Source organism: Myotis brandtii, unplaced genomic scaffold (assembly GCF_000412655.1).
Source record: "Myotis brandtii unplaced genomic scaffold, ASM41265v1 scaffold217, whole genome shotgun sequence".
NCBI classification, from domain to species: Eukaryota; Metazoa; Chordata; class Mammalia; order Chiroptera; family Vespertilionidae; genus Myotis; species Myotis brandtii.
Genome location: NW_005358137.1, coordinates 2,432,746 through 2,459,472, shown reverse-complemented (window position 1 = coordinate 2,459,472; position 26,727 = coordinate 2,432,746). Strand labels below are relative to the sequence as shown.

At 44.6% G+C, this 26,727-nt stretch overlaps 1 protein-coding gene across 1 annotated transcript in view; it reads left to right on the top strand.

The window, feature by feature from the left end:
• Positions 1 to 715: 715 nt before the first annotated feature.
• RIN2 (Ras and Rab interactor 2) overlaps positions 716 to 26,727 on the top strand; it is a 106,332-nt gene continuing 80,320 nt past the window's right edge. The window contains 2 exon segments of the mRNA XM_014539487.1: positions 716 to 811; positions 884 to 976. Coding sequence (XP_014394973.1) covers positions 740 to 811; positions 884 to 976 — 165 coding nt within the window. The 5' untranslated portion in view covers positions 716 to 739.

Sequence of the window (26,727 nt, the reverse complement as noted above, 5' to 3'; positions counted from 1 at the left end):
CTTTATAATTGCTGCAGCTCCAGTCGTGCTGGGCAAGGACGATTTGGGGACGTTCCCCGGGTCTCAATGCACACTGGCAGGCATGGGGCCAGCTGCCTGGGTGTGTGTGTGTTTTACTTACAAGTGGACATTGAAGGCTTTGTGACCGAGAGGAAAGAGTATTGGGTTTTAATGCTCAGATAAGGGAAATTCCAAGCTCAGATAGCCAGGGATATGAATCAGAATCCTGTGACACCTTTAAATTTCCCTCCATGGTCCAAAGGGCGCCCCCACCTGAGGTTATCATGATGCTGTTTACTTTTGTTGCTTATACAAGTTGACCTTGGTAAACAGGGACATGGAATTTCATCCCGATCTTTGATGTCTATGGAGAAAATAGAAGGACTTATTCCCAGTGCCCTTGTGTTGACCTTGCCTCGGGGAGAGGGTTAGTAGAACTAAGGATGACTTTATCCCATCACAGTAGGGATTCTTGGGACGTGCACAGCCTCGTTCTTCCGCTGTCCATCTGTGATCAGCCACATGAAGTCCATGAGCTTTGTGGCAGAGTACAGTGACATCTAATATCGGTGCCTTCGGGACTTGTGTGTGAGGTCAAGCAAACACAAAGTCATCATTATGCGTTCTGTAGTCCCAGAGACCTCCTGCGTCAGCTGGAAAGGGGGGGGGGGCGGGGCAGTGAGGTGGGGCCGAGTCTAGGATCTGTGCTGTCGGAGGCAGGAAACCAGCCTGAAAGGGGATGGAAGGGCTTTGGTGGGAAATAAATGGCACTATGTTGTTGACGGAAAAAGATCTTGGCAGGACTGTTGTTGTGAGTGTTCTGTGGCTTAGAAAGGAATTTCCTACAGGCTGGACTAACCATTAAAAATGTCTCTACCTTCAGGAGTCCCCGGCGTGCAGTAGAGCCTCGCTGGAGGAAATGTCATCCTGGACCATGGGTACCCGCAGCCCGGACAAGCGAGGAAGTTTCTTTAAGGTAAAGGAAGCCTTCATTGAGATCGCTCAGCTGCAGCTTGCTCCCTTTGCCGGCTGGGCTGCGTGGGGAGCTGCAGGCTCTCCAGCAGCCCGGCGAGCTGCAGGGGAATCCTGCCCTCTGAGCCAACTCTGGCTGGGGGAGCGTGCCTGAGCCCAGCTGCAAGCTGTTACCAGGTTTGACAGTGGTTGGGATTTTTGTGAGCTTCAGGACAGGCCCAGGACCCAGGCACCAGGCACCAAGAGATGCCACCCTGTGGAAGACAGTTGAGGTGATCTTTAGTTGCCAGCCGCCCAGCTCTTCCGTTTTTAGTGGGATGGTTTTACGATGGAAGCTGGACTTTGCAGTCCAGTGAATCAGGGCTGTTGGTCTTGGGTTTTACCCTTTGCTTGATTGTATAAATCACTTGTGCTCATTTTAAAAAAAAAACAACAACAAGAAAGAGTCCTGGGCCTCAGCCTAGACTGACTGTTATTTACTGGTGTATTTTACCAAATTCCCCAGAGGTCTCTTATGGTCAGACAAGGGCGAACCAAGGCAGCATGATTAAAACTGTACAACTTCTCTATATGCGTACTGATGTTGGTGCCATGCAGTTACCTTGCTAGCTTAATGAGATGAGACTCTAAATGGATATTTTATATTCTCTGTGTGTGTATGTGTTTTCAATTAAGACTTGGTGGTCATTCCTAATTTACACTTGGAAATCAATTCCCTTCTTATGGCTTTTGCTCTGTGTCCTTCTGCCCACCCTCAAGATAAAGCATCATAATTGTAGAAAATTTGGAAAATACCGAATCATGTAAAAGAGTAGAAAAATGGAGGTAAAGTTTGCACTTGAAATCTGTCATAGGCAGGTGTTCAAACATCAGATCTTTCCTCAATAGGAGAAATGGTGTAGAGTCCTCTTAACTTTATTACAGAGAAAAACTGACAATTTTACTAGATTTCCCACCCTAATGGGTTGTAAGTATGTAATAACTCTCATTTAAATGTGTCCTGCTTCCAAGAGACCAAACCTGATTTATTGTGTCAGTTAGAGACTCCATATGATCCACTGGAAGAGCCTGCTGATAAAAGAAAGCTAAGTTCAGTAAGCTGACCATGATAAGGGAGGACAGGGCCAGGGCACAGTCCTGTTGGTGTCTAAGCCAGGGGAGGTCAGGAGGTGTATGGATAGGGTGTAGAGGTCTAGATCCATGTCCTTTTAGCTATATTTTTCAAGGCAGAGAAGTGATTGGTTTCAGCAAAGTTTGTGACATCATTGTTCAGGATTGGTGGGTACAGCAAGACAAGGGTCTTTTTTTTTCTTTATTGATTAAGGTATTACATATGTGTCTTTATCCGCCCCCATTGCTCCCCCCCCACCACCACCCTGCTCATGCCCTCACCCCCCCTCCCTAGTGTCTATGTCCATTGGTTAGGCTTATATGCATGCATACAAGTCCTTTGGCTGATCTCTCCCCTTTCCCCCCACCCTCCACTGCCTTCCCTCTGAGGTTTGACTGTCTGATCGATGCTTCTCTGTCACTGGATCTGTTTTTGTTCGTCAGTTTATGTTGGTCATTATATTCCATAAGTGGGGGAGATCATGTGATAATTATCTTTCTCCAACTGACTTATTTCACTTAGCATAATGCTCTCCAGGTCCATCCATGTTGTTGCAAATGGTAGGCGTTCCTTCCTTTTTACTGCAGCGTAGTATTCCATTGTGTAGATATACCACTATTTTTAATCCACTCATCTGCTGGTGGGCACTTAGGCTGGTTTCAAATCTTAGCTATTGTAAATTGTGCTGCCATGAACATTGGGGTGCATATATCCTTTCTAATTGTTTGTTTTCTTGGGATATATTCCTAGAAGTGGGATCACTGGGTCAAATGGCAGTTCCATTTTTAGTTTTTTGAGGAAACGCCATACTGTTCTCCACAGTGGCTGCACCAGTCTGCATTCCCACCAGCAGTGCACGAGGGTTCCTTTTTCTCCGCATCCTCGCCAGCACTTGTCATTTGTTGACTTGTTGATAAGACAAGGGTCTTGAGTCCTGGCAAGTAAATCATCATTGATATGCAAGTTGTTTTCTCAGGTGAGCAAACTGTTTTCCAGGACTGATTTTTCTGTAAAAATTTTCTGCAGCAAACAGAAAAGTTATTTATTGGTTTACAGCCTTAACTTCCTGGCCAAGAATATCCTGGAAGAAATAGTTATGTTGACACAGATGGTCTCGATTCTCAGCCCTCATAGCTAAGGTATGTGAATGTAGCATTTGCAATTCTCAAGCAGTTTACTCAATTTGCATCAAACTTGCATAACATCCACCATCCTGAGGCCAACAAGGGGCTCCTCAAGTCTCCTGTAGACCGGGCGCTAGACCCACCAGGCTCCTGACTCAGCTCCAGTTCCAGGATTCTGTCGTAGGATGATATATTTATTGCATCCTGCCAGAAGGGAAGAACCCAACCCCCTCCTTAACCCAAGGCACTGCCTACATCAGCCTAAATACTGGCTAGTTCATAATTACCACCTTATGCTCAGGAAGTGTAGTGGGGCTGACTCTTACATAGTAGTTAGATATTAAATTCAAGACAAAATGAGAACCTTGAGTTTAGTCAAACTTGCCTTTGGAAATTCTTTAGGCAGGGGCCTTGTTGGACCCAGTTTTTCCTACAGTCCTGAGGAAAATCTTTTTTTTTTCAATTTTCAGTTGAAAAGCAGGTTAAAGGTAATTACTTTATATTTCTGGACTGTGTCCTATGAAAGAATCAAGCAATAGGTGAGAGCCCTGCTGGAATCTGCTGAGGCAAGCTCTACTTGTCTCTCTCCTGAGTTGAAGGCCCCTGAGGAAAATGTAGGCAAAGTGACCTGCGCTGTTTAACTTGGGGTTGCCTGTTTTGTTCTTGGTTTTGTTTTTGTGTGCAGAGCTTCAATTTATTTGTTAGATGCTCCATGTAAATGATATTTGACCCTTAAATAACAGGGGTTTGGACTGTGTAGGTCCACTTATATGCAGATTTTCTGCAGTAAATATAGTTACCCCTTTGTATCCAGGGTTTTCCCAACCATGGATTGAAAATACTGTTTTCCATTCAAGGTTGGTTGAATCTGCAGATGTGAAGATCCAACTGTAGAGTCAACAATTACATGCAAATTTTCGACTGCTCGGGGTCAGCCCCTCTAGTCCAGGGGTGGGCAAACTTTTTGACTCGAGGGCCACAATGGGTTCTTAAACTGGACCGGAGGGCCGGAACAAAAGCATGGATGGAGTGTTTGTGTGAACTAATATAAATTCAAAGTAAACATCATTACATAAAAGGGTACGGTCTTTTTTTTTTTTTAGTTTTTTTCTTTTTTTAGTTTTTTTCATTTCAAACGGGCCGGATCCGGCCCGCGGGCCGTAGTTTGCCCACGGCTGCTCTAGCCCCATGTTGTTCAAGGCAAGGGTCAACTGTATTTTCTTTCTTTCCTCTTCTTTATAGCCATTGTTATTCTTTACTATGGTAATCCACAGTTCATTATTATGGGAAAATATTATTAATCATAATTTAAATAAATGATGTTAGTTATTAATTATTTTATAATTTAGGCATGTAGTTATCTGCAAGGATGAAGTAAGCTGCCCTTTGGGCATTTCATATTGGCTCCTTAGAGGTTCATTTTTAAAATGCTAGAGTTCAGTTGTTGAGATGGTTTGTCACTCAGCACATCCTGGGACCCACTGGGCCTTCTGTTTTTCCTCGTGCTTTTATATTTTAAATGTTGAGCGCTTTTGATTAGCCAGGCTCTGTACATGGCACAGGGGAGAGAAAAACCAGAAACCATCCCTGACCTCAGCGAGGTTTCAGTCTGGTAGCAAGAAAGATATTAATCAAATAATCATGACACTGAACCCATACTAATAAATCATAAGCGAAAACAGTGCCTCGTGTGAGAAATAAAAGGGGCTTTGAGACTATATAACATAATGCAGGGTTCCAGAGAAATCTTTCCTGAGGAAGTGGCTTTTGGTTTGAGAGCTGATATTGACTCTGTTTTATCCAGGGATGTGGGTCGGGCTACATTTCAAAGAGGCTCTTCAGCTACTGCAGTGTCATTCTCCACATACACCATAAAGCATGAACCTTCTCGGTCATGTTCTTGGCTCACAGCTGAATTCCACATGCTTGTTATGCTTTTCTTGCTTATTGGGGCTCCTGTGATTTTGTGTAAAGCGTAGATAACTGAGAGGCAATCATTGGGCCTCTTTTACATCAGTGTGTCCCCCGATCCAGCTTCTGGTGTATTTAAACCGGAGTTGCCAACCACTAGAAGCAAGTCTTGGTTTGTGGCTTCCCATCTGTCCTGGTTCATGGAAATGACTCAGATAAGTCACAGGACACAGAGTCGTGGATAACGCACTGATTGTCTGAGCGTTCTGGGGTAATGAGAGTGCCCAAGGTTATTGTTCATGGGGAATTACACCCTGGAACCCTGGCCACAGAAATCCTGTGCTGCTGGGCCGACACGGGAGCCCTTCCCAGCGCCGTTGTTAATTTCCTCCACCACCTGTGGGAAACAGTATCTTCCTGCTCCATAAGGTCTCCATGAAAACACACGGGGGAGGCCAGCGATGCTCTGGACAAGGCAGCCCATTACCTGCCCCTAAGTAATGAGGTGGACACCTATTGCTGTCATATTTCAAGGGTGCGCTGTGTGAAAGGGATTGTGTAAGAACAACATTGCCTAGGCTGGTAGAGTTCTAGATCAGTGATGGCGAACCTATGACATGCGAACTCATTTTTTTGGTTGATTTTTCTTTGTTAAATGGCATTTAAATATATAAAATAAATATCAAAAAATATAAATCTTTGTTTTACTATGGTTGCAAATATCAAAAAAATTTCTATATGTGACACGGCACCAGAGTTAAGTTAGGGTTTTTCAAAATGCTGACACACCGAGCTCAAAAGGTTCGCCATCACTGTTCTAGATGGTCCTACACTAGGGCAAAGGAGCTCAAAGTAATCTTTGATCCCTCCTTTTCCTGAACTCCACAGCTTCCTCCAAGCCACCCCTGTGCCCATACCACCCAGGTGCCCAGTGCTAGCAAATACCCCTCAAGTCTCCAAAATCTACACCCTTCCTCCCTTTCCTACATTACCTCCCTACTTGGGTTCTCATTCCTTCAGTTGTGGGCACGATGGGCAATGCTCGTGACCCATCTGCACTGTCCCCGAACATGTGTGCTTGCTTTATCCTGAACCACGACACCCATCACGTTACCTCCTGCAGACTCGGGCTCCATGCTGGGCCCAGCACCAGGTCTGCACTCTCCCCTGCAAGGACTTTCAGGCTGTGCTTCCACCTTCTCCTCAGCTCTTCCTCCGAGGGTCCTCGTGGGTCTGCTCCTGCTGATGCCCACATTCTGGTCTGTGCCCACCCGCCTCCTCTCTCTCACCCTCCACCTCTCCCCATCCGGCTCCCATTTACCCTTCCAGGCTGGCGTACACCCACTTTATTCCCCTGACAATGGAGCTCTCATGGCGGAGCTGGTAGCTACCTTTACTTTTGTCTAAAGGTTAAATTGTGGTAGAAATGTTGTGTATGAAGGCTTAGCTGTGGCCCCAATGTAGAGCCAGGAAGTAAACCTGAACTCTGAACTCTGCCATGAGGGGATTTGTTTTGTCTTTTTGTTGCCACATTCCTGACCCCCTTATAGCGGGGAACAATGCCAGGAGGGATCAGTGGGGATTAGCCACACAGCAATTCTAATTTCTCCCAGGAACGCCTGGGGCAGCCTGCCCTCAGCCTGCAAGTTGGTGGAGTTCCTCCTCTCTGAGTGCCTGCTTCCTGCCTCCCTTTGCCTCAGTGACAGGGACACAGTTGGTGTTATCTGACCAGGAAGAAATGTGTTTTGATTATAGGGACCTCGCTCTCCTGTGCCTCCAAACCGCTCATTCAGTGGGGAGGCGACCTGAGCGTGGGTTCACACACAACCTGGGGTGTAAGAGGGCCCAGCTCAGCAGCAGAGGCTCGGTGTGAGGAACCCTCTTCTGGTCACTGCCCACAGCTTTTGTAACGGGCTCATCGTGGCTGTGTCTCAGAAACGGAAAGCCTGGGATCATGGATCAGAGAAGCCGGAGGAGAGCTCTCTGGCACATAAAGAACAGAAGTGCGGCTCATTTGAAGAAACCTAATTGCTAAAATCTGACTCCACAAAACAGATAAACCAGGAGTGATGATTCACTTCAGCCGACAGACTTCCTGTAACTGTCAGACTCTCCTTGGCATTTGAAAAGTTATTGTGCTTTCAAGAGTCCTATCTGCAGGCGAACTTCCAGCCATCCACAACTGGCACCGTTGCACATCTCCGGCCTCAGCGGTTTTGGCATCTGAGTGTTCAGGCTGCTCTCTATGTGAGGAGCCACTTCTCTGCATGCACAGCCCAGGATAGCAATTCACTATTGTGACAGGGGACGGAGATGGCAGGGGCTTGAAAAAAAATGGGTGGACCCCGAATCATATTTTACTCAATAATTTAATTGAAGAAATCCTTACATGGACCCACGGATGTTTAAAAGTCATAGATGTGAGTGCTGTGCCCTTGGTCTCCTAGCTGACGCCTGAGCAGCGAATAGACGTCACGTGCCATACCAAGTGTCCAGGGAGGCACCATGTACCAGTCTAGGACCAGGAAAGCACCTTGCAGTGGAAACAAAATAGTGATTAGAGGTTGGGTTACAACAAGTAACATATCGATAGCTATTCATAATAATATTTCAAAGCATATCTCACATCAGAGTTTGTGTGTCTTTTGTTTTCCACAAATAAGTTTTTCTTAGCTACTTCCTAGGCACTTACAGCTGGATAGGCCTTAGCAGTGCTATCTCACAGAACTACAAAGTAAGCCACAGATGTCATTTTAAATGTTCTAGTAGCCACATTAAAAAACAAACAAACAAACAAACAAAAAACCCAGCCTAGCTGGTGTGGCTCAGTGGTTGAGCATCGACCAATGAACCAGGAGGTCATAGTTCGATTCCTAGTCAGGGTTCAAGCCCAGGTTTTGGACTCAGTCCCCAGCAGGGGGCATGCAGGAGGCAAGCGATCAATGATTCTCTGTCATCATTGATGTTTCTCTCTCTCTCTTTCTCTCTCTCTCTCTCTCTCTCTCTCTCTCTCCCTTCCTCTCTGAAATCAATAAAAATATATATATTTTTAAAATCAAGTAAAAATTATTTAAATAATGTTTTATTTAACCTAGTATATCTAAAATATTTTCATGTCAACATGTAATAAAATATAAACATATTTTAACTAGATATTTTACACTTTCTGTACCACACCTTTGAAAATCAGTGCGTATTTTACACGGAGCACGTCTCAGTTCAGACTAGCCACATTTCTAGTGCTCAGCAGCCACATGTGGACTCCAAAGGCTTACATTGAGTCTAAACCTCCTCCCTTTACAGATGGGGAAACTGAGGCCCAGGAGGCTGACGTGCCAGGACTGGTTAGTCTATAGCAGGGATGAGAATCAGACCTGGCCTGACTCTCTGACGTGAAACCCCCACCCTCGTGGCGTCCTGAGGGTTCTGCTCTGACCCTTTCCTCCTTTCCCAGGGAGAGCTCCCAGGAAACCCCTTCCGGAGAGGCTGTGGGGACAGCGGCTCTCTGGAGAGGGGTTGGCTTTTGTCAGAAACACATGCATGTCTTTCACCATCTTCTCCAAACACCCCCAGGACCCAGATCAGGCCTCCAGGGCATGACTTTGTTGGGATGCCATGAACTTATTGGACAGGAATTCCTGTTCTTATTTCCAAAAAAGCAATGGATTTCATAATTTTATAGGGTAATTTTTCCAGCACATTTTGGCCATCCATTTCTGATACCACATGTTGCCCATGGAGGCTCAACACATTCTCACTTGCTTCAGGCAACTTTGTTTTGTGTGTGTGTGTGTGTGTGTGTTTAAATCAGGAATGAAATAGATTCCTCTGGTTCTTCTCAACTACATATTTTCTCCAGGCTTAGTTGTAATTCTGAGTTTTCATAATTAGGAGGATGCACAGGAGGGAATGTAGAGTTGAAGCTGTGTCAAATGTGTAATTTTCAAAAAGTTAAGACATGCCTCTCATAAATTAGAATGAACCGCTGTCAGACTTTATTCAAAACCAGGAAACAGGTGCAAAGCTAGTTCAAAGAGCACTTTGACAATTAATGTATTTGTAGTTGACTTAGACATTCTGTGATAAGTTTGCCGAGTTAAAATCAAAACTGGTTAAAGTCCTAAAAGGCAATAAAAATAGCACATAGGAAAGTCAAACATCTTTAGGTGGCCAGCATTGGCATCGCCCAGAGCTTGGTAGCAAGGCAGCCTTGAGCCGTGGTTCTCAAAGTGTGGTGCCAGCTTCCAGCAGCTGCTTCACCAAGACATTTCTAAGAAATATACATCCTTGGATTCCGCCCCAGAACCAGTGAATCGGACACTCCGGGGGTGGGGCCCACGAGTCTGTTTTAACAAGCCTGCCAGGGGATTCACGTTTGAGAACTACTGTTCTATATATTTGAATGAGTGAACAGGACAACACAAAAAGCACAGAAATGTCTGCATTCTAGGCCTCGCTTCATGTCCCTGCCTGGACAATGGAGTAATAGCGCCATCCCCGCTGGGCTGTGAGCACCAGTGTTCTAGAAGGGAAAGAGTTCGCCCACCCAGCGCTAGCAGAGCCAAACACTGGGCACGGAGAATGGCAGTGAAGAAATAAAACCCACTAACTTATTTTACTGTTGAATGGCACCACCCAGGAGAATGGGAAGGTAAGGCTCAAGGTCCATCTCCCCGATGGCGTGTAGGTTACGGATTATGTAGGGCAGAATCACAAGACACCATGGGTTAGGGGTTAGGGGTCATGCTGAGAGCTGTGAGGTGAGAGTGATGAGTCATTTTTTCAGGTCTTGAGGGCAGCTCTGAAGTCTTTTCTGGCATCCTTCTCTCTGGTCTCAGGGGAAAGTAGCTATGCAGCTATTTCACCTTAGGGCTGAGGTGCAGAAACATAATTTAGGTCAAGTGGGCTACTGTCGCCATGGTGGGGGGGAATTGGGGGGAGCTCAGGCTGCTCATTATCCTGGGGAAAAGTTACAGAAAGAGAGAGAGAGAGAGAGAGAGAGAGAGAGAATTCCTAGAGGTAGGATTCAAAACTAAATTTAATCAAAGTCATAAGAACCCTCGGTTTTACCAATTAGTTCATACATTGTACTTCAGTCACCTATTCTCTGTAAGCCTTGGTGCTATTGCCACCATCTGATAAGATGCTCTATTTTTTTCTGTCTGCTTTCCCACTACATCTCCACATTCTATTTGCTCACTCAGAAGTGGCTGCACGTACACACACACACACACACACACACACACACACCTATGGAGATCCTTAGAGGCAGGGTGACTCAGCTGTGATAGACTGAAGCAAAATCTCCCCCCTAAGCCTCTCACACCTGATGAGGCCATTTACACACACACAGGTGCTTCAAGTGTGCCCCCTTCTGGTCAACCAGAGCAGTCCCTTTCAGATAGCTGCCTCCCAGTGTCCTGCCTCAAAAAGTGGGGATTGTTCTCAACACCAGCAACAATACATACTTCATCAGAATTAGGTTTACTAGCTTGCTGCAGCCTGGGAGAACACACCAGAAGAACCACGTGGGGGCGGGGGGAGGTCTCAGGATGTGGGAGTTGGGAGGGGCTTATTATAGCATTTGGGCTTATGCTGGTTAATACTAAGGAAGGAAGGGTTGCAGATTTAGCAAATAATAATACAGGACACTCATCTGAATTTGAATTTCAGATATAGCATAAGTATATGCAGTATTTGGGACATACATATACTAAAAACTTATCCATTGTTTACCTGAAATTCAAATTTAACTGGGCATCCTGTGGTTTATCTGGCAGCCATGGAGGAGGAGTTGAGTGTTATCAGGAAGTGAGGAGAATGCAGTGATTGGGTAGTTGAATAATTTTTATCTAGAATTCGGGTGGAGTTAAAGGATCCAGAGGCCTCAGTGGTAAAGCAGCAGCGGACACTCAGTGTGTGACAGAATGGGGCCGTTCATTTTTGTAGTCTGGCCTGTGTTCTGCTGTGTCTCAGACCTGGTCCCTAGGGGCCTTGTGGAATCGCCTGTTTTCATTGTGTGCTCATCATTATTTATGTTCAGGTGGGAGCATGCCAGGAGCCTTTCTCACTCTCTCATTCTGCTTCCAGATTCTGGGCTTGTTTCTGTCAAGATGGTGAGATCTCACAGATGCAGATGACTTGTAGTTCTGGTCCAGGATGGCCAGTTAGTTCAGGCTAGGCTGCTGGTTATCTGGAAATATTTTTGGTTGTGACAACTTGGGTGGAGGTGCTACTGGCTGGCTTTTACAATGCAGGAGCAACTCCCACAACAAACTACCTGGCCCCAAATTTCCACTGAGGTTGACAATTCCTGGACTGAAATGGAAATTAGGAAGTGACCCATTTCTGAGGTCTCTCTGACTTCGGGGCAGGCCTTCCAGAAGTAGAAGAAATGAAAGCAAGAAAAGTGTGTGCATGTATTTAGCATGCACTGTCTTGAATGTGTATCACTGGAATTAGCTTAGTACCTGGCCTTTAATAATAGGGGTCCAATACATATGCTGAATGGATGAAGATATGTGTAATGCACATATAAGTCTATTATACATACATTATTCATTTATTCAGTCTGTAATGACTCAGCACCTATAATGGCAGCACCTCTCCTGGGACTGAGAGTGCAATGATGGGAAAAATAGATAGTAATTAGGGAAATCTGAATTTGCAGGGCTGCCTGAGTGGGTAATTGGGGAGGGTTTCTTGAGGAGGTGGCATTTAAGCATAACTCTTCAGGAGAGAGAGAGTCAAGGAGAAAACATTCCTAGGCAAGGGGGACGCACATGCAAAAGCCAGGGAACAGTGCCCAAGACTCTGAAAGAACAGGGTAGGGAGCATACTGGACAGTGGGGGTGGGGACTGGCATGAAGTAAGGGTGGGAGGGAAGCAGGGGCCAGTCATGCCAGCTGGATGAGAAGTTGAGATCCCATTATTATTCCAATTGGAAGCCATGAAGGGTTTTGAGGATGGGAATGACACAATCCAACATATGTGCAAACCTCACAAACCTTGCTGGGCATTAGCAAGAATTACAGCCGACCAAGAAAACCAAAGTACAGTTCAGGTCTTCCCTGTTGTCCCTCAAAGGACACCAGAGTCAGCCTCCCACCCAGCACCCTTGTAATCAGCTTGCTGGTCCTTCTCTGCACCTAGTCCAGGTGCCCAGCAACTCCCTCCAGAAATGTCCCTCTCCACTCTCTCAGAACTTCTCCCTGAGTCTTGCAGCCATCTCCCTTTACTCTGCCTCACCCCCCACCCCCCCACACACACACACCTTCTTGTCTTTATTGTGAAGATCATTTTGGCCTGTCTGGAGTCTTAAGCTTTATGGTTTTCCTTTCTACTCCTTAGAATCCACACAGCAAACACTTGGCCAGAGCTGACTTCCTACCTGAAAGGAAGGAAGATTGCAAACTCTTATTTATTTGTTGTACAGGCCTGCCCCATGCATTTGAAATAACTACTGTACCTGAAATATGTGGATTGGATTGGAGGGGAGCAGCTGAAGGAACAAGACAATCACTTAAGACAGTCGGCAAACTGTGACCCACAGGCCAAAATCTGGCTGGGCACCTGCTTTTATAATTGGGACACAGCCACACCCTTCATTTATGTATTGGTTATGGTTGCTTCTGTCCCACAACTGCAGAACTGAGTTGATTCAGAGACTGTATTTTGCCCAAAGCCTAAAATATTGACTCTCTGGTCCTCTGTGGAAAAGGTTTGCTGCCCATTGACTTGGGAGGTAATTGAATTTTGTCACTGAATCATCAAAGGCAATCTTGGGTGTGGGTAGCAGTATCTCCAGTTTACAAATGAACACATGCCAGGGTCAGTAAAAACTTGGTCTCTGGGGGCAGGGGCCACTCTTTCCTGAATCACACAACCTGCCTCATAGAGTTCATCAGAAATAGCTAGATTGAATACACTGGAGGTGGAGGTCTCAACCCAGAATTCAGGGGAAAGTTGATAAATGGCAACTGACATTTGGGGTCCATATTGGAGCACAGCAGGGGATGGTGAGGACTATAGCAAACTGAAGAACAGATGTTGCATCTAAAGATGGAGGTATAGGTAAATTCGGTACTTGCATCCTCCCACAACCACGTAAAAATTAAACTAAACTACAGAACAACCATCATCCAGAACCACCTGAAATCTAGCTGAATGGAAGTCCTACAATTAAGGATATAAAGAAGAAGCCACTTAAGACTGGTAGGAGAGGCAGAGATGCCAAATGGGTTGGTCCCACTCCCACATGTGGCAGGTAAAAATCAGGAGGAATATCTCGGCTGAAGAATGAGGGGTCCCAGCCCCACACCAGGCAGTCCAGCCCAGAAAGAGAAGTTGCAGTGCCAAAAATAGAAGTCTCCATAAATTCTGGCTCTAAAAATCAGTAGGATTGTGGCTGAGTGAGAAGGAGGGTTGCTGGAGTCCCAGTAAGTTCCTTTTATAGGGCCTGCACATGGACTTACTCAGACTCACTCACTCTGAGTTCTAGTGCTGGGACAACAGCTCGAAAGGCACCACCAGGGACATATGAGGAGGAACTGAACTGTCTGGATCAGGGTGAGAGCTGGAGGGGCAGCTTTCTGTTAGACAGTAGTGCTGGCAGAGGCCATTGTCCTGTTGATGAACCCTCCGCCAACAGAGCCAGCAGGTGTCATATCTGAGTCTCCATCAACAAGGTTCACACCTCTCTCCCTGCTCTGGTGATTCCCTGAGACACTTCTCCACCCAAGCTATGGACCAACTGAAGGAGTTTCCAGCGGCTTTTCAATGCGAATGGCCTATATTGGCTCAGGCTTCTAACTAAACTAAAATTTCTCAAACAAACAGCATCTGGTTTCAGCATGCCCTGTATCTCTCACTAAATGACCCCAGGCCCAGCACTAGGGGTAGCAGGCCTTGGTTTGAAGCTTCTAAGCCCAGCACAAGTAGCAGTTATCTACAGATTATACCAGGTGGCCCTGGGCAGAACACAGGCAGTGGCTGACCTTTGCCTGTACCTCCTAGAGGTCCCAGAGCCAGCACACCCAGTAAACAGCTTCAGACCATGTTGAAACACCACACAACCACCTCCACAAGTGGCACACTCAAGGGGCAGACTCAGCAGGCACCAGAGCCCTGCTGAAGTAGGTTCTGCTCTGTGTGGTGGGTCCCTGCACAGCTGGTCCTCCACAGTGGCTTGGGCGAACTGGGAGGCTGTGCCACCTACTATATTATGCCACTCTACTAAGGCTAGGAGACGTAGTAGTGCTACCTGATACATAAAAACAGAAACAGGGAGGCTGCCAAAATGAGAAGATAAAGAAAAGTGTACCAAATGAAAGACACGAACAAAACTCCAGAAAAAGAACTAAACCTAATGGATACAAGCAATCTATTAGATGCAGAGTTCAAAACACTGATTATAAGGATGCTCAATAACTCAGGGGAAGAGTAGATGAACTTAGGGAAAACTTCAACAGCTTAAAAAAAGACTTGGAAACCATGAAAAAGAAGTGATCAAAACTAAAGGATACACTAACTGAAATGAAGAATAATTTACTGGGAATCATAATAGAGTAGATAAAGCTGAGAATTAAATCAGAAATTTGGAATATAAGGAAGCAAAAAATACCCAATCAGAACAGCAAAAAGAAAAATGAATCCAAAAAAATGAGAATAGTGTTATGAGACTCTAGGACAATTTCAAGTGTACCAACATTTGCATCATGGGGAGCTAGAGGGAGAAAAGAGAAGGGCAAGATATTGAAAACCTATTTGAAAAAATAATGACAGAAAACTTTCCTGGTGAAAGAAATAGATGTACAAGTCCAGGAAACACAGAGAGTCCTAAACAAGATGAACCCAAAGGGGCCCACACCAGGACACATCATAATTAAAATACAAATGACTGCCAATCCTTGTTGCAACCACTATCAGATCCTTGATGTGAGAAAAACTCTCAGAGCTTCAGAGAGTTTCTTAAGAGCAGCTAGTTTCCTATAAGGGAGCTCCCATAAAACTGTGAGCTGATTTGTCAACGAAAACTTTGCAGGTCAGAAGAGAGTGGCAGGAAATATTCAAAGTGATGAGAAGCAAGGACCATCAATCAAGATTACTCTACCCAGCAAAGCTACCATTTAGAATTGAAGGACATATAAAGAGCTTCCCAGGCAAGAAAAAGCTTAAGGGGTTCATCACTACCAAACCAGAATTATAAGAAATGTTAAAGGGTCTTCTTTAAGAAAAAGAAGAAAAAAAGATTAAAAAAACATGAACAATAAAATGGCAATAAGTGCATATCTATCAACAATTGAAACTTAAAAAATGAATAAGTAGAAGAGAAACAGACTCAAGATACAGAGAACATTTTGATGGTTGCCAGATGGGTGGGGTGTTGGGGGATGGGTGAGAAAAGTTAAGGTATTAAGTAGTATAAATTGGTTGTTATAGAATAGTCATGGGATGTAAAGTACAGCACAGGGAATACAGTCAATAATCTATATACAGACAGTCCTTGGGTTACATCGAACTCGATGTACGTCATTTCATGGTTACGTTGCCATCTCCCATTTATATATATTAAAAAAAAGTTCTGTCATTTCGACATATGTACATATGTGCTTTATGTTTTTTAGTATTTATTTACCACAAGGTCAGGAATTGTTATCTTTCTTTTAAATTTTTTTACCATTTCACTTCATTACTGCTGGGTATGTGCTCCATGTGAGTGACGTAGGTGCTTATGTAGGTGGGTTCTGACTTACGGCAAAAATCACGTTACATCGCGCTGTAGGAACAGATCTCCAATGTAACCCGAGGACCTACTGTAATAAAAGCCTAAGCGACCATTACAGCAGAACGACTAGAACGACTGGTCACTTTGATGCACACTGACCACCAGGGGGCAGACACTCAATGCAGGAGCTGCCCCCTGGTGGTCAGTGCACTCTCACAGGGGGAGCACCACTCAGCCAAAAGCCAGGCTCACAGCTGGGTAGTGGCAGTGGCAAGAGCCTCTCCCACCTCCGCTGCAGCACTAAGGAGCAGCAAGCCAAGCAGTAAGGAGCAGCAAGCAGGCAGGCAGTAAGCAGCAAGGGGTCCCGGACTGCAAGAGGGATGTCCGATTGCTGGCTTGGGCCTGATCCCCATGGGGAGCGGGCCTAAGCTGGCAGGCGGACATTCCCTGAGGGGTCCCGGACTGCAAGAGGGCACAGGCTGGGCTGAGGGACACCCCACACACACACAATGCAGGAATTTTGTGCACCAGGCCTCTGATATTATAATACCTGTGTATGGTTTCATATGGGTACAAGATTTGTTGGGATGATCACTTAGTAAGTTATATAATATCTAATCACTGAGGTATATACCTGAACCTAGTATAATATTGAGTGACAACTGTAATTAAAAAATTAAAAAATGGTTTTAAATTAAAAATATAAAAATAAAGACAGCATCACCATGACAGCCGTGTTTCTAATTTTCAACAAACTAGAAGCCTTTGAACTTTTAAACTTGAGCTTGGGTTTTATGTGAGTCTCCTGATTTTTGCACAAAATTTCTTTATGTTTAAAAGATAGGATAAGCCCATGTGAGAACAAAGCAAAAAAAAAGTGAGTGTGTGTAGAGGCCCCCAGGGACCTCTGATATGACACACACATTGGAGACTGTCAGAGCCTTCCTCAGGAAGGGTGGCTCGGTATCCAGGTGAGGAGCAGCTCTAGATAAGGCTACCAGCTCTCACCAGAAAAACTTCCCCACCCTGGAAGCCCTGGCTTCTGGTCAAGCCTTCTGCTGGACACGGAGAGCAGCCTTATACTCTGTAATCAGCAGAGGAAAGGAAGCACCCAGGAGCCAAAGCAGATACAGAGATGCGGGAAGGCTGAGCTCAGAAGAGGGGAATGGATCCCGGGAGAGCCCCGAGTCTGAGATGAAGCTGGTCAGTTCATCCTGGGGACAGCCATCAGAGCCTTTCCCAAAGTGCACAGGCCAACCTCTTCAAATTAATACGGCCCAATATTACTTTTAGTGCATCAAAGCTGAATGCCCCACCTGGGGAAATATTGGTGGAAAGGTCATGGGTTTATAACCGTGAGAACCCTGGCTGCCAATCCTTGTTGCAGCCACTACCAGGCCCTTGATGTGAGAAAACTCTCAGAGCCTCAGTTTCCTCATCTATAAAACAAAAATACAAAAAGTCCCTGTCCTATCACCCAAGGACAGTGTGAGGATTAAGTGACACAATGGAGGATACTTGCTGCAGAGAAAGCCATTCATTAAGTGGTAGCTACTATCAGCTGAGTTGACTGGCAAAATGCATTTCTTTCCCTTTCCTGTGACACGTGATGTGGACTTCCTGAGATTTTCCCCCAAGTTCGGACAGCTTCCGTCCGGTCTGCTCATCACACCCATAGTGCTATCAATTAAAGACCTGGCAAGACTCATCCAAGAAGCGTCATGTTATGTGCTAGACACAGAAACTTTAGAAAGATTTTGGACATCAAAGGGAATGGGTAAAATAACTCTGGTAACTAGAAGAGTGCTGTGGAATGTGTCTCTCATTTCTGGCATGCAAATGAATGAGGGTTGAGAACAATTCACATAACCCAAAGAAGTCTTCATTTATTACTAAGGCTTCAAGGTTAAAAATTCAAAGCTTTTCAGACGCAAGCTGGAGAGGCAGAAATTACTCCCAGCAGAAGTTAGCACTCTACCTTCCCTTCTGTTCTGAGAGATTCAAGGTCATTTGTTAAATATCTATTATTTGAAGGAGCTGATCTTTGGACGTGCGTGACCAAAAAAAAAAAAAAAATACACACAGAGAACACTGTGCTGCTCTCGTTTTTGCTAGTAACCTACTAAGGATCATAAAACAAATACACCTGTCACCAGAGCAGCCTGTTTTATAATCTTCCCTTTGAGCCCCTCACGGTCTCCTTCACCCCAACACTCACTCCACTATCCTTTCCTGCCCCACCCCAAGGCCACATAAAATGCCTTTGGAGTTTCCAAATATTAACAAATTTTGACCCACCACCACTGTTGATACATAAAGAAAAATAAATTTATATTTTTCTCAGGTGAAACACAAGTTAACTCTATGATGAAATTAAAAACTGTTTTATTTCTGGAAACTAGGCAGCTAAGTGCTGACTGAGTCCATCAAAGATGAGCATTTGTGTGTGTGTATGTGTGTGTGGGCGCGCATGCCCCTGCGTGTTGCACCACAGCATGCGCTGCACAGCCCAGCCACCACTGACATGGACTGATTTTGAGTGGGGCTCTGTGCCCATGATTGTGCCAGGTAACTTCCTTATGCGGGTTCCCTTTCATCCTCTCACCAAGCTATCATCGCCTCCTTTACCGATGAAGAAACTGAGTCTCAGGGAGGCTACGGTCTTGCCCAGCAGGTCCCACAGGTAGCAGGAGCCCAAGCTGGCCTTCCAACTGGGGCTACGAGGTTCGGGGCTCATCAGTGAGCTCAGCTGGTCTGCCTGGTGGCCACTGAGTGTTGGTTCCCTGGGGGCACTAGGCAGGACCCTGGTAGAGGGGCCAGCTGGGTGTGGTTGGTGCGCTCAGGGGTCACAGCAGGCCAGGCCTCGGAGCCCAGCAGCCGTGGGCAGGAAGAGGTGCGGCCTCCTGAAGCACACTTCCTCTGATTTGTGTTCCAAGGACACAGGGATTCTGAGGACAAGGAACTGAGCTGACCAAACTTTCCAAAAGCAATATGTCCTAACAGTTAGAATGTGCAGAGTGAGCGTTGGAGATGTGCTGGGAGGAATTAGGGAAGTGGCCCCTGGAAGCCTGCTTTTCATTCCTATGTTCATCGTTTTAATTTTTTCCACCCTGGGGATGGGAGAGGTGGTTTTTATTGATATAATTTCAAATTTACAGAAGAGTTGCAAAAATAGTACATGGGATTCCTTGTATTATATACTTTCATGTATGTGTGTACTATATCATTTCAAATTTCCATAAACGTTGCAAGAATAATACAAAGGACTTCTGTATACACATTACTCCAGGTCCAGATTCACCAATTGTTTACATTTTGTCCCATTTGCCTTATCATTCTCCCCCCCCACACACACACACACACTCCAGATTCACCAATTGTTTACATTTTGTCCCATTTGCTTTATCATTCTCTCTCCCCCCAGACACACATATAAATATGTAAATAGCCAATAAATATATAAATTGTCTTTCTATATGTAATTATACACTGAGTGGCCAGATTATTATGACCACCTGACATTTGTAGGCAATTTAGCTATAATTTCGCACTGAAGTTGCTGGAGGGCCAGACCATTATAAATAGGGAAGCAGGTTGTTTACCATGACAGTAGAAGTGATTTTTTTCTGAAGATATGGGTAAACAATGCGATTTAACAGCCTTTGAACGTGGGATATATATACTATATGTAATAGATTTTCTGATCCATTTGAGAACACAGTGAGACATCATGCCATTTAAATCCTGTGAGGAAGGACAATCTCTTATATAATCACAGTACAAGGATCAAAACCAAGAAATTAAACATTGATTCAAGGCTGTGCTCCAGCCCACAGTCAGTATTCGGTAATTGTTCCAGTTACGTTCTTACAGTATTTCTTTTCCCATCATCCTGGGTCCAACCCAGGTTCACTCATGCATTTAGGTGTGTTGATTCCTTTTAGTCTACCAATGGCACTGTTTCTTCATTTTATTTTATTACATGTTCAACTTTTTGCTGAAGTGTAACATGCACAAGAAAAGAATTTGCATCAGCATCCAGCTTCACAAACAACAAAGCTGTACTGGTTTTAAATGGTACCTACATAAGAGGTCGAAAACATCAATCCCATGGTTACCAGAATAGATGGTTCTCAGGACATGAGCCCAGGATATGGATGTGCAGCCAGCTAGGGCCTTGGGACCAGGCCATACGGGATGACCATGGCTTTGATTGAAGGTCTTGCAGGGATCACTTTTAACTCAGCTTTTACTACCTCACCTGCACATTCCTATGGCCCCTTGGACCTATTTCAGAGTAAAAAACCCTGGATATGTTTTGACACTTGAGTTAAGTTGAACATTAAAAGCAGATTCTGAAACTCCAGCTTTAACTGCAGAAGTCTTCCTCAATCACCCATCAACTAGACATAGATAAGTTTCTCATCTGCACCAAAATGCCCTGACCCAAAACCCTGGGGGCTTTCAGGCATTGCCCATAGACACAAAAGAAAGACGTGTGGGGTTCCACCCAGCTCTCCAGCTCCAGACCTGATCTCAGGTTTCCGGTTCCTATTGTAAGATGTGTTTTTCCATCTCAGCCTAGCTATTTGATCCCAAGAGGCTCATCCAACGTCACAAAAATGCCCAGCATCCTTTGCTGGGATGGTCATTCCTAACCATCTTGGTGTGTGAACAGCAGGCCCTTCTTTTCCATCCTGTAAGTTTGATGTCATAAGGAAACAGAAGAGGCCCCGGTGTGGGAAAGGCGTGGCGGAGGGGACTGCATTTTTCCCTAGCATCAAGAGGCACCGTTGGGTCCTGGAAGGGGGCTCAGTTGGTTGGAACATGGTTCAAAACACCAAAAAGTTTCAGGTCCCATACACCAAAAGGTTTTGGGTTCGGTTCCTGGTCAGAACCAAAGTTAGAGGTTCAATCCCCGGTCAGGGAGGAGGACACGGGAGGCAGCCAATCAATGTTTGCCTCTCTCTCTCTCTCTCTCTCTCTCTCTCTCTCTCCCTCTCTCTTCCTTCCTCTCTCTTAAAAAAAAATCAATAAAAACATATCCTTGGGTGAGGGTCAGCCCCTAGTCATGTATGTGGAATCAATGTTGTTGAGAGGTTATGCCTTTTCACATTTCGGGCCCTCTTGAGCTTTGCCTCAGATGACTGTTACCTTCCTAGGGGGAGCCCAGGGCTTACAAGCTGGAGCTGAGTTATTGTAAATTATTTCCTCCAAAGACTGTCTCTATAGCATATATCTGTAAAACAACAACAAAAACACCTCTGATACCTCATTTTCTAACTTTTATGGATTCTGGCTTGTTTTTAATTGTGGTAAAATATACATAATATAAAATTTATCATTTTAATCATTTTTAAGTGTACAATTTTGTGGCATTAAGGACGTTTGGATTGTTTTGCATCTCCAGAACTTTTCCATCTTCTCAAACTGAAACTCTATACCCATTAAAAAACTAACTTCTCATCCCTTACTCCCCTGGCCCCTGGCAGCCACCCTTCTACATTCTGTAGCTATGCATTTCACTATTCTAGGGACCTCTGGAATAGAGTTGAAATCATTCAATATTTGTCCTTTCATGCCTGGCTTATTTCACGCAGTATAATGCCCCCAAGGTTCATCCATGCTGTGGCATGTGTCAGAATGTCCTTTCTCTTTAAGGGTGATTAATAGTCCATTGTGTGTACAGACTACATTTTATGATGGACATTTGGGTTGCTTCCCCCTTTCAGCTATTGTAAGCAATGCTGCTGATGAATGTGGGTTGGATTCTGTTTTTTTTAAAATATATTTTATTGATTTTTTACAGAGAGGAAGGGAGAGGGATAGAGAGTTGATAAGAGAGAAACATCGATCAGCTGCCTCCTGCACACCCCCCACTGGGGATGTGCCCGCAACCCAGGTACATGCCCTTGACCGGAATCGAACCTGGGACCCTTCAGTCCGCAGGCTGACGCTCTATCCACTGAGCCAAACCGGTTAGGGCTGGATTCTGTTTTTAAAGAACATGTTCTTAGTTCATTTGCCCTGAATAAGAATACTAAAACTTCTCTGGTGAGGGGTACATCACCCACAAGGCATGTGTGCATGTGTGTTGTGGTGGGGGCACGCTAGAACTGAAGTTAAGCCTGAGTCTCCCTTACAAAATTCAGCTTCCCGTGATTGTTGGCTGGGCAAGGCGAATTGCTTTAGTAACAGTGTAGTCTCATCAGGATCAGGAGGGCTGCCCTGGGACATCAAGCGGTTTAGGTCAAGCAAGTTAAAGTTATCGGTGCTACTACCGTCTCTGACCACTCACCAGACGTGTGTTTCTTTTTATTTTTCTCTGTCTTATCTTCCCAGTCACATTGCAAGCCTTTGTGGGACAGGGACAACAATATATTATACCTCTTTTAGTGTCCACTTAGTTCATTACCCTCAAAGGAGCAGGTCTCCAATAAGTGTGAGCTGACAATGACTCACATTCCAAATTTGCCTGTCCACCCATGCTGTGCACTGACATATATACTTTCCCACCATCAGAAGGACTTTGTGGGTTTTCACTAAACAGAGGCTCTTCCCTTACTTGCAGTTGGGCAGCTGAATTAAATTAGTGAATTGCAGTAGCAACCAATACATATTCAGCACGCACTGTGCAGCCAGTTGGACGGGACACTGGATATACAAACTTTATGCAAAAGAATTGGTCTTGCCCTCAGGGCTCTCTCAGACCACGGGAACCTTGCCCCATGGGTGGGCTGTCAGTCAGCCGAGGAGTTTGTTAGAAATGCAGAACCTCAGACCCTACCCCAGACCTAGGCATCAGGACCTGCATTTTAACAAGACTCCCAAATGGTGCGTATGCACATTCCAGTATGAGAAACACTAGTGGATATTATTCTGTTAATTCCACTCCTAAAGCTAAGGAGAGTTGCAAACCTCTTTAACGAACTTGTTCTGTTTGTGTAAAGGAGAGATGAGGCCAAACTGGCACTGGAGCCCTGTGCCCAATTCTGGACACAACCTAAGCAGAGTTTCCAGAAGAGTCCAAGACACCCTGCATATACCCATTGCTTGGGAGCTCTAGGGAGGGGGAGAGGCCGCGAGGGAGGATGAAGGCACCTAGCTGCTCAAGGTGGAGGATGCAGCCAGAGAGGTCTTGCTCTGAATTTATCATGAAAAGAAAAACATTGATTGAGTTCCTCAGAAGCAGATTCAGAGACAGGATGTGAATGCCAGGCGTCTGTATGGGAGGTGATCACAGGAAACTCGGATAGCAGAGTAGGGAAGAGAAAGCAGCCGCTGGGGCTCGGTCCTGCTGGCGCCCCCTGGGAGACTGTGTAGCAAGGTCAGAGTTGTCCCCATAAGGGCAATGAAGCTGGTGCTTATGCAGTAAGTCCCATCCAGCTCTGAGCTCACCCAGCCACTGAGCATCGCAGGCCTTGGGCAGAGACTCCTGGTGCTGGCAGTAAGAAGGCATCGCCGCGTAGGGGAGCAGTGACTCCCAGGGTCACGGGGAAGGCACTGGTAGTACCTGCCGCGTACCTCCCATCTGACATTTTGAGACCGGCGTGTCTGAGCAGACTTCTGCTTCAAAGCCCCGGTTCCTCCTGAGGAACAAACGCTTTGAATTCTAGTAAGCTTCAAAGCCTCGGTGATTCATCCCCTCAGAGTTACTAGTCATCTTCACAAGACTGAAAATGGCCAAACTTGACAATTTTTAAAAATTCAAATTCCCTTTTCATAGTCCCTTTGCCTTCTTCCTTCCCTAAACAAAATATATGTGTACAGACAACACTGTCACACTCAACTTACAGAAAAGAAAATTTAATGGTCTATTTCAAAATTTTCATTTTAATGTTGCAAGTTGTAGATCCATGTCTCCTCTCCAGTCACTTTCCCTTTGAATCCTAACGCCATTAACTTGTATGTGTGTTTTTAATTAAAAATGATATTACAAATGCAGTACTTACCACCCCCAAGGGGCCATGCCAGCATTCCCTTAGTTAGGATTTCTTTAAAAGTTTCAGCAGGCCCGCTGGAGTGGCTGGGTTGGTTGGAGGGTTGTCCTGTGCACAGAAAGGTTGCTGGTTCAATTCCCGGTCAAGGCACATACTTGGGTTGTGGGTTCTACCCCCAGTTGGGGCAGGTACGGAAAGCAACCAATTCATGTTTTTTCTTTCCCTCTCTTCTCTTCTCTTCTTCTCTTCTCTTCTCTTCTCTTCTCTTCTCTTCTCTTCTCTTCTCTTCTCTTCTCTTCTCTTCTCTTCTCTTCTCTTCTCTTCTCTTCTCTTCTCTTCTCTTCTCTTCTCTTCTCTTCTCTTCTCTTCTCTTCTCTTCTCTTCTCTTCTCTTCTCTTCTCTTCTCTTCTCTTCTCTTCTCTTCTCTTCTCTTCTCTTCTCTTCTCTTCTCTTCTCTTCTCTTCTCTTCTCTTCTCTTCTCTTCTCTTCTCTTCTCTTCTCTTCTCTTTTCTCTTCTCTTCTTCTCTTCTCTTCTCTTCTCTTCTCTTCTCTTCTCTTCTCTTCTCTTCTCTTCTCCTCCCAACCCCCCACACTTCCTCTCTCTAAACTTGTCCTCTGGTGACGATTTAAAAAAAAAGAGAGAGAGAGAGAGTTTCTACAGAACTCTGTTCCCCAGAATGGTCATCAACAAAAATTTGTGATGTCAGTAGGCCTGTGGAACCTGCACACTTGTCCAGACTACACAGCACATGAGCATCTTAAAACAGGGGTGGGGAACATCCAGCTTGTGGGCCATAGAAGGTCCATGAAATTATTTGGTCTGGCCTTGCCAAGGCATTAGGGGTGAATTAATTAAATGTTTGACCAAATATAGCAGGCTAATTTTTAAGTTGATACTTTTGTATGTCCCAGGAATGATGTTATAAATATCCCAATGGCCCTTGGCAGAAAAAAGGTTCCCCACCCCTGATCTTAAAGGTCCTAAGGAGCCCACAGTGACCTTGATGAATCAAATGTTTAACCCAGTTTCATTGGATGTTTCCAATGGTATTCCAGTGAAATCATGCTTGTTCACACCCTACATTGCTAGTGCCGGGTGAAAAGCATTTGAGGAAATGCTGCTTTAAACACATACCCCAGCTGACTCAGTGCTTTTGAAATTAGTAGGCATTTGGAGTCAGTTGAGTAGAAGCAGCAGGGCACAGAGAAATTACAGCTTAGAGCTTACTTTGTTTTTTTGTAACTAGGGGGAGGAGGGGAAGAGAAAACTTTGTTATGTAACTGATGTTTTGGAATTAAGAGTGACTTCGATCCATATGGAAGTTAACTCCTGGTGTGTAACTGAGTATATTTGTCCAAAAAAAATGTAGACTGGATAGGTGAGGTACAGCTCTGAATGACAAGGCCGAAGTTTTAGTAAGCGAGGAACATCTCATTTCCTTTGTTTTATCAAAGCCTGCAACAACCAAGTATAAGTATTGCTGGCACTTCCATTTGGTAAACTTCAGCACCTATAGTCCAATTTTTGTCGCCGAACCCAGGAGCTCTGAAGAAAGCTTGTCTAATTGCTATGCTGATAATTCCAGGTTCTATATGAATTCCACCCATCAAATTATTCTTTTACTTTTATTTTCCCCCAAAGTGAAAATAGCTATTTTTTCCTTTTTAAAAAAGTGTGTAGAAAGAAATAAAAAGTGTAAAGAAAAGGAATATCACCTGTATTGTATCCCCTCTCGCTCCACCTGGAAATGAACCCTGTGAGTATCTTGATGCTGATGCATCCAGAATTTTGCTCTGTTTGCATTTCTATTATATTATATAAATCCATAGATGCATGTTTTACATAAATAGGCTTCGAGAATACACACTGTTATTCAACTCTTTTAACACTTAATAATATATCACTATATATTTATTTTTTACTATATTGATATATGACATATATTGTGCATATCAATTAATATATAACAGGATCACAATGTTAATAGCTGTATAGTATTCCAGTATAATGCTCTACCACACTTTGACGAATCCACTGTTAAATATTTAGTCCTTTTTTTCATTGATTACTATTATAAATGATGTTGCCAAAAATATGCTTTTATACATTATCTGATTATTTCTTCGGGTCAATTCCTCGAATTAGAAATGCTGAAGCCAATAGTTTTCATACTTACATTGTTGAAATATACATTCAGATTGACTTCCAGAAAGGAACGAGTCATTATTTCTCCTCCAGCGCTTCTAGAAAGCCCATTGAAGGAAACCGGAGGTGGTAAAGGGAAGTGAATGTGACTGCAGCGCTCATGCCACTGCATTCCGGAAAGGCAAAGGACAGCTGGCAATTTCAAAAGTTTGAGCCAAAGGAGGTGTTAGAAACCTAACACTTGAGGAAAATGAAATCTATACACACACACACACACACACACACACACACACACACACACGGCCAAAGATACACAGTTGTCACGCCTCTTAGAACAGCACGGATATGGATGAACTTCAGAGATCGTTTTCAAAAAGTGAGAAATCATAATTCTTATACAAATGCATAGTGAATATGTATCAAAGAATTATTTAACATATTAAGGGGGAGATCAACAGGATGTTAAAGTCAACGCCAGATGGGAGAGACAGGTAAATAGCCCGTGGACAGAAGAATCCCATCTTGAGCTAGCTGTAATAGCTGCTGTCAGCCAGCTTGTGTGTCTAACTCTGCAAGATTAACATAGCTTGACATTGCTGATATTCAACCGTTTTTTACCTTCCATCACTGCAAGTTCATATACTTCAACCTAATACAAACTGACTACAGATGTACAGGGCCATCTTGTCTACCAAACAAATACCAGTCTTCCACAAGCTCTGCATGTGACTTTGTAGAGTCTGTGCCTTAATCAGAGAAAAGAATCAAACAAAATGACATCCCAGGTGACTCAGGTA